The 12,863-nt window shown below is 39.4% G+C and overlaps 1 protein-coding gene across 50 annotated transcripts in view; it reads left to right on the forward strand.

The window, feature by feature from the left end:
• Window positions 1-12,863, forward strand: part of TTLL5 (tubulin tyrosine ligase like 5) — a 297,856-nt gene that overhangs the window by 104,218 nt on the left and 180,775 nt on the right. For all 50 annotated transcript variants that reach the window (XM_063793768.1, XM_063793745.1, XM_054666137.2 and 47 more), the window contains 4 exons: window positions 660-966; window positions 6,331-6,451; window positions 10,039-10,185; window positions 11,303-11,406. In XM_063793768.1, the coding sequence (XP_063649838.1) occupies window positions 660-966; window positions 6,331-6,451; window positions 10,039-10,185; window positions 11,303-11,406 (679 nt within the window). The remainder of the gene's footprint in view (window positions 1-659; window positions 967-6,330; window positions 6,452-10,038; window positions 10,186-11,302; window positions 11,407-12,863) is intronic.

Here is a 12,863-nt window from a genome sequence, read left to right on the forward strand (position 1 = left end):
CCGTGAAGGGTGCTTTTTAAAAAATCTCTAACACACTATAGAAATTACTAAGCCAAGGGTTTTTTGTTTTTTTATTTTTATTTTTTGCCTTAAGTTGTGAGACAGTGATGATGAGAGTATGATGAAAAATGTATACTTTAATGAAGATTATTAATAGGTTTTAGAATATGTAACATTAGGCCAGGCATGGTGCCTCATGCCTGTAATCCCAGCACTTTAGGAGGCCAAGGTGGGCGGATCGCTTGAGCCCAGGAGTTCGAGACCAGCCCAGGCAATCTGGCAAAATCCTGTCTCTACAAAAAATACAAAAATTAGCTGGGTATGGTAACATGTGCCTATAGTCCCAGCTACTTGGAAGGCTGAGGTTGGAGGACTATTTGACCCCAGGATGTTGAGCTGTAATGAGCCGAGATCCTGCCACTGCCCTCCAGCCTGGGCAACAGAGTGAGACCCTGAATCAAAAGGTGATAATAAATAAAAACAAAAATAAATAAAAGAATATATGAGATTAGAGAGTGACATGTGGGTGCTATTAATTCTGTGCCTTGTTTGTGGTTTGGTTTAGAAATGGGCTTTTACTAAAAAGAGAAAAGGAAGGTATTGGGAGAGAGGAACATTTAATCCTTTTTTCAGCAACATTAGTGATTCTTCGCATTTAGTGATTACCCAACCAGCTGAAATGAATGTTAAAACTGAGACAGAGAGTGAAGAGGAGGAAGAAGTCTCATTAGACAATGAAGATGAAGACCAGGAGGCTTCCCAGGAGGAGTCTGCAGGATTTCTTAGAGAAAATCAAGCCAAATATACACCCTCATTGACAGCTTTGGTAGAAAATACACCCAAAGAAAATTCCATGAAAGTTCGTGAATGGAATAATAAAGATGGACACTGCTGCAAACTTGAGACTCAGGAGCTAGAGCCTAAATTTAACCTGATGCAGATTCTTCAAGATAATGGCAATCTTAGGTATGTATCTTTTATAATTATATTAGTAAAACTGATAACAGCTAACTTGTACTGTGTACCAGCTACTATTTTAGTGGTTTTACAGTCATTTTTCATTTAATATTTACAGAAGTCCTATGAAATAATGACTGTGATTAGATACTGTTATTATTAAGGAAACTGAGCCTTAGAGAGGTTAGGTAACTTGTCTAAGGTAGAGCTATGATACAAACCCGGGTCTCATTGGTTGGGCATTTGTGTCAGTCACTGAGTATAAGGTAACTGGGACAAGGAGCTCAAGCAGCTCGTCGTTTAGTATCAGAGACAGAGAGCTCAGGCCATGGCCCCACTATGAACAAAGTGGTCTTAGGACACAGAAAAAGAGTGATTGGTCTGGCTTGGGAGGGCTAGAAAGGCATTATGGACGAGGGAAAATTTGAATCAGGCCTTGACTGATGAGTAGGGTTTCAGGAGCTTTGGGAAGTGATGGTTAAATGTGGGAGTGCTAGGTAGAGGCAATAAAGACGTAGAGGTGGCCAAGCGCAGTGTCTCACACCTATAATTGCAGCACTTTGGGAGGCCGAGGTGGTCGGATCACCTAAGGTCAGGAGTTCGAGACCAGCCTGACCAACATGGAGAAACCCTGTCTCTACTAAAAATACAAAATTAGCTGGGTGTGGTGGTGCATGCCTGTAAGCCCAGCTACTCGGGAGGATGAAGCAGGAGAATTGCTTGAACCTGGAAGGTGGAGTTTGCAGTGAGCCAAGATTGTGCCATTGCACTCCAGCCTGGGCAACAAGAGTGAAACTCCATCTTAAAAAAAAAAAAAAAAAAAAAAAAAGACATAGAGGTGTGATAATACAGTCATTCATTAAGTCCCTCAGTGAGTTTTTATTGAGCACCTGCCCTATGCCAATTGTGCTAGGCCATATCACATTACTGTGGGGACCAAGATAGGCCTGGAGTTTACAGTCTAGTGGGGAAGAATGACAGTTAACAAAGAAACAGGGTCATTTCAGGTCGTGAGAAATGCTGTCAGGACAATAAGATGGTGTAATGTTAGAATGTAATTGGGCAGAGTTACTTAATTGCAGTGATCTGGCATGAAGAGGTAACCTTTGAGGTAAGTCCTGAATGATGAGGAGTCAGTCGTGTGAATAGTAGGAGGCAGAATACTCCCAGCAGAATAGCAAGTACAAAAGCCCAGACATCGTAATGAGCTTGGTGTGTTTACAAAATACAGACTAGAGGAATTATATAAGGAGAAGAGCGTGGTAAGAAATGAGACTAAAAAATTGGATGTTGTTAGATTGTGAAGGGCCGTAAGAGGAGCCTAAGCTTTATTTTCTAGATGACTTTTAAGCAGATAAATGATACGGTGAGATCTTGTTTTAGAAAGTAAATCGTGCTTGCATTGTGGGATAGTGAAACTAAAGGCAGGGGGGTGAGTTAGGGACTGTTAGAATTGTCCAGAGCCAGGAAGATGAAGGCCTTGATCAGAGTAATGGCTTTAGGAGTGGAGAGAATGGGATGGACTTAGTAAAATTTGCAAAGTAAAATTGATGAGACTAAGTTTTTCACATTTGGAAACTTGGTGGTGCCTTTGGTCAATATAAGGAACATAGGAGTTGGTTTCATGTTAAAAACAATGAGTTTGATTTAAGATGTAGTAAGGAAGAAGGGTTCTGGGCTAAAGTCCAATAGACAGGTGGACAGCTTTGTTGATCAAGGTTGAACAGGATTGTATAGTTGATAGGTAAAGTCTTCAGAATGGATAAGATTGTTCACAAATTTATTTGGTTCAGCAAGGATAAAAAAAGAATTGAGCCCTGGGGAATACCACTGTTCAATGGGTAAGTCAGTAAAAAGGTCAAGATGTAGCAGTTAGAGCAATAGACATAAGATCAGGAAGGAATAGTATGGTAAAAGCTGCAGAATGAGCATTTCAGGTCTGTAGAGCCTCAAACAGCCCTAGTTAGGATGAATAGTGAAAAGAGACTTCTGGATTTGTGACCTAGGGCCAACTGAGTAGGTGGAAGACCAGTTGTGAGTGGAGAAAATAAGAAAGCAAGTGTGAACTAACTGTCTAAGGGTTTGGCAATGAAAGGAAGGTAAGAATGCATCAGGGAGACAGCCAGCTAAAAGAAACGGATTTTTTTTTTTTCTTTTGAGAAGAGGTTCTGGAGGTTGTTTATAGACTAAGGGGAAGGATTTGAGGATAAGAGGATTAGAAATGCAGAAATGGACGTATTGGTAGAGAAGAGTACTAAAGGAAGGTGGGAAGAGGCCAGAGGAGGGAGTATCTCTTCCTATCAGTCAGAAAGAAAGTGCTATGGGATGAATGAAGTTGATAGACGTTTAAGAGCAAGGAAGTTTAGCCGTTTATGCATGATAGTCTTTATTTCTAAATTAGAGGCCAGTTCTTATACTGAAAGGCTGGAGGGTGACATTGGAGTAGCAGGGGATAGAGTTAAGGTTTGGAACAGTGTCATGGAGAATAAGAATAGTTCTGTCAGTGGAGAATAGAATATGCTAAACTCAGTCAGAAGACCTGAGCTCTGGCTGTTTTAGTGCTACCACCTGGCCGTGTGGTCATAGACAAGTCAGAGAGCTTCTCTAGGCCTCAGTTTCCTTTTCTGTCAATCCAAGATGTGGAGTTAGACAAGTGTTTTTTCAAACTTCTTCCTAGAGGGAAAGAAGATTTCACTGAATTGAAAATAGAGCATTTGAAAACCACTGGACTGTATTCTAAGGTCCTTTCCAGCAATAACATTCTGCTTAGTTGTTGTAGAAATAAATTATTTTTTCATGAATCTTGTGGCTCTCACTTTGAATGAGTAAACTGTTAAAATTGCAGGCTGCGTTAGTGTCAATCAGTGGTTTTCAGACTGTGTTCCCTAAAGCTGCTCATTGTTCGGTGAAGTGTCTCAGAGGCTACTTAGGGGTTTGGGGAAAGTCCATGGCCAGGGTTCAAAACTCTAAGGATCACGTCATTGTTGCATATCTTATATACTGAGCATCTGCATAACCTTTTGTTTTTTAAAATAGGTTTCTTTGTTGTAAATCATTCTGGTTTTTATTCTTTCATCTTTTGGGGGGTTTGTTGCAAGTGACTAGCTGAACAATGTGTCCAATACCTTAGAGACAGTCTCAGAATTAACATTCGTGACGTTTATAGAAATGGAAACCTCAATATTTGTTCATTTGCTTTGCAACAGTGATTCACAACAAAACAATGATTGAAGTCTCAACTTATGAGCAATAATCCCCTTATTTAAAAGATCTTCAAGTTTTAGTATAAAGGGATGAATCCGTGGAATTGGATATTCTGCTACATTTGAAGGTGTCTGAAACATGCTATTTCTTGCTCATTATATTGTAGGTGAATTTATTGACCCAAACTGAGGATCTTTTAAATTTATTTTGACTTGAGAATAATTTGTTGTGGAGACAAAGCTTATAGGATTGATTCAGGGCAAAGTGGTATACGCTCTCTGGGTAAACAAGAGTATAATTATTGTCTTTGAGGAACAGTTGAAAATGTACATTTATGGCTAGGCGTGCAGGCTCATGCCTGTAATCCCAGCACTTTGGGAGGCTGAGGTGGGTGGATCACCTGAGGTCAGGAGTTTGAGACCAACCTGATCAACATGGTGAAACTCTATCTCTATTAAAATACAAAAATTAGCTGGGCATAGTAGTGAGCACCTGTAATCTTAGCTACTTGGGAGGCTGAGGCAGGAGAATCGCTTGAACCTGGGAGGCAGAGGTTGCAGTGAACCAAGATCACACCACTGCACTCCAGCCTGGGTGACAAGAGCAAAACTCTGTCTCGAAAAAAAAAAAAAGAAAAGAAAATATAAGTGTATTATTTCAAAACCGTATTATGCTCCCGTAAAAACCATCCCTGCTAGTAACAAAGATCTAGCCTTATTCATAGTTCATGTTCTGAAGCTCTTATGTATTAAACTCTCAAAAGCAAATCTACTCCCCAGCCTGACTCCCTTGCCCTCCAATTCTCCAACACACACATGGAAGCTAGACTGGAGCCCTCTTACGATTTGCAGCTTACTTTAGCCAAATCCTACCTCCTAACCTTGTGAAAACAGTCAGTAGAAAGCATTCAGTGATTGCATTTGTGGGGATTGTAAACAAAGTTTGTGTTGGGCCCTAATCTTCGCTGACATAGTTTTGGCTACAGTATCAGGCCGATCAGCTGAAGTAACCAAAATCTCGCCTGAAAGAAAACAGATCTGCCATGAACAGCAGCTGAGGTGAAAATCATCAGTGTCTCTCTGGTACTTCTGTCTTCCAAACTATAGCTTGATCAGATTTCCTTATTTCCAGCCTAGGCCACCAGGCAGAAAATAGCTGCGTTCTTTAATGATGTTGCTAAGATGCTTTTCACAAGACTTGAGGATTTCTTTCGCCCACTGAACATCTGGGCTTGTCCTGCCTGGCCCATCAGTTCATCTGTGCCAAACTCTGTTGGACCTCCCTCATTTGCTCTGGGCTCCAGCCATTCCATCTTGTAGTTGAGAACAGTGTGGCCTTAAATTTGGTCTTAAGAGTCCCTTTATAGGATTTATCTATTTCCTGCTTTGGACACTTTTATATACTAGAAATATTAATTGCCATTGCAAAATCCACACTTTTGCTTTTGTACTAACTGATAAGTTCTTATGGACCTCCAAATGTAAAAAACATTTTCTCATTAATACAGTGGTTTTTGTGAAGATTCAGTACTTCTCCTGTCTGTTCCCCCAAGAAAGTTGTTAAAAAGTTCAAAGAGGGTCAAGCACAGTGACTCAGGCCTGTATGTAATCCCAGCACTTTGGGAGGCCAAGGCAGGCGGATCACTTGAGGCCAGGAGTTCGAGACCAGCCTGGCCAACATGGTGAAACCCCGTCTCTACTAAAAATACAAAAATTAGCTGGGTGTGATGGTGTGCACCTGTAAGTCCAGCTAGTTGGGTGGCTGAGGCACAAGAATCACGTGAATCCAGCAGGATGGAGGTTGCAGTGAGCTGAGATTCCACCACTACACTGCAGCCTGGGTGACAGAATGAGACCTTGTCTCAAAAAAAAAATTTCAAAGAGAAGAAGTAAGAAATCTAATTTTCTATTCTTGTTTTTTTCCCTTATGCTAATAATGAGAAAATAAATAGGATTCTCCATCTCTGATTCTTTTAATAGGAAATTTAAAAAGAAAAACCTTCATGTACTGCTTAGAAGGAATCCTTATTCACAGGCTGTAAGATGGGTTTCATATTTCTTAGCCATCAAAATAGAAGCATCCTCAAAGGCCACTTGGAGAGAAGCAAGTACACATTTTGTAGTTTTACACTTCTGTCACATAACGGTATGTTGTTTTGGATTTCTATAGCAAAGTGCAGGCCCGAATAGCATTCTCTGCCTATCTCCAGCATGTTCAAATTCGCCTGATGAAAGACAGTGGCAGTCAGACGTTCAGTGCCAGTTGGGCTGCCAAAGAGGATGAACAGATGGTAAGGCTTTTCTTACTGAAACCTTTTTACTTTCCCTTTTTCTTTCTTCTTTCTGTATTTTTTTTTTCCTATTAGGGTAAAGTGCGATATTTTTCTGGTGAAAGGATTATTACATAAGAAGGTTTTTAGATTTCTTATAAATCTATACTTATAAGATTTATATATACTTATTTCTTATACTTCAATGTGAAGCAAATCTTTGACCTGGAGCTATGTTCATTACACCATGTAGTGAAGGCATCAATGTATTTCATTTTGAATTGGAAATTGATTTCTCATTGGACGTGAAGCCCTGTGCAAAGCCCTTTAAAAGAATAACAATTTACAGTCTTTTCTCAAGCAACCTCACGTTATTAACTCTGAGGTAGGCATTATCATCCCTGTTTTACAGAAGAGCAAACAAAGACCTCGAGAAGCCAAGGTTCCACAGGTTATACGTGATGAAACCAGAACTTAAACTCAGATGTACTTTACTTGCTCCTCCATTGCTTTCATGCATTGTAAAGCATTTATTTTCTGTCCTGAGGAGTCAAATTAGCTCTTTGAAAGTCATCACCTTATCATAGGCCCTGTCAGAATATACCATCCTCCAAGTTGGTATTTTTTACTTTACTAGTTGTAACCTCGTAAGATTCTTAGATTGCTAGAATCAAACTTGTATAATCATTTTTACTGTATATCAGTCATTTGAACATTCCTGGGATTCAGTATTCTAGGACAGTTTTGTGTGTGTGAATCAGAATGATGGGGAGCTTTAAGCTGTTTGGTAAGGTCAGAGTTTATGGAAGAAGCCACAGCCCTTCCATATTCTTTTTTTTTTTTTTTCTGAGACAGAGTCTTACTCTGTCGCCCAGGCTGGAGTGCAGTGGTGCGATCTCAGCTCACTGCAACCTCCGCTTCCTGGGTTCAAGCTATTCTCCTGCCTCAGCCTCCCGAGTAGCTGTGATTACAGGCACCCACCACCAAGCCTAGCTAATTTTGTATTATAAGTAGTGACGGGGTTTTTCCATGTTGGTCAAGCTGGTCTCAAGCTCCTGATCTCAGGTGATCCACCCTCCTTGGCCTCCCAAAGTCCTGGGATTACAGGCATGAGCCACCGTGCCTGGCCCCATATTCTTTTTAATAACAGGGATTTGTCACCAAAAGGAGAGGGGCCTTTAAGTCTGAGAAAGCTGCATTCTTTGTTCCACTCAGTGGTGACCTTACTGTAATTTTTAGTCCTCCACATACAAAAGGCAAGTCTTTATGCCAGGCTTATTGTAAAAACATGTTGGTTATCCCAGAAAACAACTTATGAATTTAAAGTAGCCAATGGAACCCAGAGATAAAACCTTGTGTGTTGTGAATAATCCTTCAACCATCAGTGGAAAATGTTAGCTCTGCTCTTTCCAAGTGGAAAATTGAAACTGCCTTTTTGAGAGTCAGTTTGTCTGCTCCCCTGTGAAAAAAATAATGTTTTAATATAACAGCTTAAACCACCCTATAGTAAAGACAGCAGAGTAGAACTATGAAATTCAACCCTCTGGTTATGAGGCTGTTTCACTTATGCTGGAGTAAATTGGCACCAAAGGACAATGAACCAAAATCAAATTCAAGAAGAAAAAAAATAGTTCAAAAAAGAATAACCACTGCAGATACTGGCTTGGAATTCACACAGTATTTCTTTGGGGCTTTCTACAAGAATATTGAGGATCATCACTACAAAACTTAATACCAGTTCTGTGAATTCTTTCTTGAAAATATATCTAGGCTGGGTGCGGTGGCTCATGCCTGTAATCCCAGCACTTTAGGAGGCTGAGGCAGGTGGATCAGTTGAGGTCAGGAGTTCGAAACCAGCCTGGCCAACATGGTGAAACCCCGTCTCTACTAAAATACAAAAAAATTAGCTGGGTGTGGTAGTGCGCACCTGTAGTCCCAGCTACTTGGGAGGCTGAGGCAGGAGAATTGCTTGAACCTGGCAGGCGGAGGTTGCAGTGAGCTGAGATCACACCACTGCACTTCAGGCTGGGTGACAGAGCAAGATTCTGTCTCAAAAAAAAAAAAAAATATATATATATATATATATAGAGAGAGAGAGAGAGAGAGAGAGAAAGAGAGAGAGAGAGAGAGCGAGAGCACAAGCCCTACCCCATTCCCTGATGATTGTAGCAGTGGTCTTGCTTTTGAGGAAGGTAGATGTAGAGTTGGCCTCTGTGTTCCAGCTTAGGTTAGAGATTCCTTATCTCATAACTCACAGAAGGCACATCAACAGAACGTCCCCAAATTTATCATCTGAAGGCAGTTTTATTGTGGTTTTTGGACAACAACATCTTTAAGGCTCTTGGCCTTATAAAATCTCTCTTTGAAGCATTTATGATTTCATCAGTAATCTGATTGGTATCTGTTCAGATTTCAAAATCCTTTGCCCCCATCTTCCGTGAGATGTATTCTTTCTTTACCTTAATAACTTTCCACTGTGCCCTCCTTGACAACCCCCAACTCTAAAAGCTCCCTTATTCTTGGGGAAGAAAAAAAGCTATTACCTTTCAAACTACTGTGATAGTTCTTTCTTTGCCTTAATCACGACACTTTTAAAGTCATTAGTTTCTACTCTTCATGTATATTTTTCATTACCCATGCATTTTCTTAATGTCTTCTTGTACTCTCTTTATTGAAACTGTTTTCTTGAAATTATCCCTCAGTGGTCAGATCCAAGGCCTTGTCTTTGTAGTGGGCCTTTCCAGCTCCAGCCTCTTGGAAGCATTTGACATGGAACCCTTTCTTCAATTGGCCTCCATGACACTATTTTCTCTTAATTTTCTTTTTTTTTCTTTTTTGAAATGGAATCTTGCTTTGTCGCCTAGGTTGGAGTGCCGTGGCATGATCTTGGCTCGGTGCAACCTCCACCTCCTGGGTTCAAGTGATTCTCATACCTCAGCCTCCCAAGTAGCGGAGATTACAGGTGTGTGCCACCACGTCAGGCTAATTTTTGTATTTTTCGTAGAAATGCAGTTTTACTGTGTTGGCCAGGCTGATCTCAAACTCCTGACCTCAAGTGATCTGCCCACCTCAGCTTCCCAAATTGCTAGGATTGTAGGTGTGAACCACCATGCCCAGCCTATTTTCTCCTGGTTTTCTGTGTTTCTGGTGTTTCTAACTTGTTTTTTTTTTTTTCCTGATACTTCATCATCTTTTCTATCTCTAAATATGAATATTTCTGTATTCTCTGTCTTCTCACCTTTGATACTTTCATCTGCTTCCACAGTTTTAGTTCCTACTACCTGTCTTTGAATGCTACCTTCCCTAAATAGTGCTATTTGTGTATGTACTGTGGTACTTTTACAACTACTACTTTATTACATAGTTATTTACATACATACTTGATTTAAATTTTCTGATTGCCAGCTTATTGAGGGAAGGGAATAAGTTTCTTTCGTTTTTGTTTTGTCTTTCTGTATGCTTCTAACCTTTTTGTTCTGGGTCTTGTTTGTTGAAATGTGTAATATATGTCTTCTTACATCTCTGTTATATAATGCCTTCATAGCTTGTCTTCTGTTGCTTAGCACCATCCCTCCTTTTTTTTTCTCCCGTGACTCTTTAATTTATAGGAGCTGGTTGTTCGTTTCCTCAAGCGAGCATCAAATAACCTCCAGCATTCACTGAGGATGGTATTACCCAGCCGACGATTGGCACTTCTGGAACGCAGAAGAATCCTGGCCCACCAGCTGGGTGACTTTATCATTGTATACAACAAGGTAAGTCTTTTATCTGTTAGTCTTGTGCTTTGGATTGCCATACACTGTCAGAAACAGACTAGATAGAAGCCTCTGTCCAACTGGATGGAGACACTCTTCTTCTGTTCTCTGGCATCACCATCCCTTATGTATTACTGTTAGGGGAAGCAGGACCCCACACCTTAACCCAGCTGGTCTGAAAAACTATTTATTACTTCTGAAGGCCCAGTGGCCATAGTTAATTCTTAATTCTTATCAAAAGGCATATTCCTTTTGAGCACTGAGATGAATCCTAGGCTGTGTGAGTCTGCACGATTGTTAGTGCCTGTAGAAAGTGGCAAATTGACCATTGGAGAACAAATTTGAGCTGTGGATTGAATGTAATGACATATTCTTTCTTGAACGAGTTATACTTTCATCTTTAAAACATTTTATACATTACAGAATTTTACAGTCAAGCCCAAGAAATATACTATTTAATTAGAATATTTTGCAAAGCATTCTATATCCCGGGATCTCAGAATGCATTAAAAATATCATTTTGGGTGTTTGGGTTTGGGAGGTTTGGTCAGTTTGCAGAAGGAAAAGCTGATAGAAATTTAAATGGCTTTTCTAAAGTTGCATGGAATTGTTGGTAGAATATCAGTGCACCAAACTCATAGCCACAATTTACTCCAGATCTGTTGAGAATTTTGTTATGTCTTATATAAGTGAAGAATTTAGTCAGTATGGAAGCTGGTATAAGAGTACCTTCCAAGATCTGTCTTTCCTCTCCTAATTGGAACAAAATACTGTGTCTCTGTTGTCATATTGTTAAAGCTACAAGGGTGATCATAGATATTACTAAGCTACTATAAAAACCTCTTTAATCAATGGGCTGTGTAAGTAGAAAGTAAAAACATGATTAAAATTTACATTCATTCTGCAACTTTTACTTGGGAATTTCAAAATGTTTTACAAAATCATAGCCAAAAGTAATATATCAAATTTATAGGTGGCAAAAGTACATACAAGAATTAAATGTCTTTACTATAAGGACAGATTAACTCAAGGCTATTGAAACTACATGATGAAGTGCATATTTATTAGGAGTCAGTTTTATCTTGTTGTTTTTCTGTGGGGTTTGGGCACTGGATAGGAAACAGAACAAATGGCTGAAAAGAAATCAAAGAAGAAAGTTGAGGAAGAAGAGGAAGATGGGGTGAATACGGAAAACTTTCAGGAGTTCATCAGACAAGCAAGGTAGTAGACATTCTTGATTGATAAAAGCTGTCTTATTCCATCTTCCATAATGCTCATTGAGTACCCAGCATTCCTTTGTTTCTGATACATGGATGTGAATGAAATCACTCTTAAAGCCGGGCACAGTGGCACACCCCTTTAGTTCTAGTTACTTGGGAGCCTGAGGCAGGAGGATTGCTTGAGCCCAGGAATTCAAGGCCAGCTTGGGCAACATAGTGAGACCCTGTCTCTAAATGATGAAAAAAGAAATCATTCTCAGAAGGAGAAAAGATTGTATGGGTTTGGCCTCTCCATATCTTAGCCAATTACGTTGCTATTTTCATGGCTTCAGTTATCAAAACATTACTGCTGGGTAGCAGGGCTGTAGTTCTCGACAGCCTTCACAGTGCACATCTCTTGAAGTCACATGAGAGCTCTTTGGAAAGTTGAAATTAGAGGCATCTCATATTTACTGGGTCTGAATTTGTCCCTGACCTACTCATGGAGTAGAAATGACCACATTTTGCCTACATTGAGTAGGCTGAGGAATTTGCAATTTCTCCACTCTGTGAGGGTTACACCTAATTTATATAAAATAGAACAAGTTCTTCATGCTTAGGGTTAGCCTTTAGGAATGGAAAATCTCGATACTCATCTCTCTGTCTTGCTAAAAGTCAGCCAGGCCATTTTGTCCATTTATGTTGGCTTACAAAGGAAGAGATAACAAAGGCACTTAATTTTAAATCTTGTAAAACTTACACTGGAGGATTTTTTTCTAAATAGAGAGATGTGCAAAACCATTAAAATAAAATAGGATAAAAAAACAGTAAGCCCCATTACTTAGGCTTCAACTGTCAAAGTCACAAATAGGGAGAAAATCAGTAGAAAATCTACCCTATGTTGATTGGTGAAGTTAAATGAGGTAGGGGTAGGAGCTTATCAATCACCAGCATAATATAATCTTTGTTTAATACCCTTTTCAGACCTCACTATCATGCGCTTTACAGCAAACAAATATATCATTTTGTAGGAGTCCATAATTGTATGGTGTTATTTGTTGACATTTTTGAGTCTTAAGTAATATGATTGATAAAACAGGTATAGTAACAGCTTCTCTCATCAACGTTATAAAAACAGAAAAGGATAAAAAAAAAAACAAAAAAAAACAGATTGTGTCCAGAAAATAGCTCTACTTTTTAAAGCTGAAAGATAATTTTCAGGTTTATCCTAAGGATCTTCAAAATCCCTAAAATATATATTTTAAAAAACCCAGCCTTTAAAAGAACACTATTTCCCAAGCAAGTCTAACTGGACACTAAAAATGAATTATAACATATTGTTAACTAATTGTATAGATTTGGAGATAAAATGCATTGGAACATAATTACTTCTGATTGGGGATTAGGTGTTGATTGTTGGGAAATAATGTGGTGACGTCAGTTCTTCTTTTATTAAGTTTGGTTTGAGTACATGGATAC

The sequence above is a fragment of the Pan troglodytes genome, chromosome 15, assembly GCF_028858775.2.
Source record: "Pan troglodytes isolate AG18354 chromosome 15, NHGRI_mPanTro3-v2.0_pri, whole genome shotgun sequence".
NCBI classification, from domain to species: Eukaryota; Metazoa; Chordata; class Mammalia; order Primates; family Hominidae; genus Pan; species Pan troglodytes.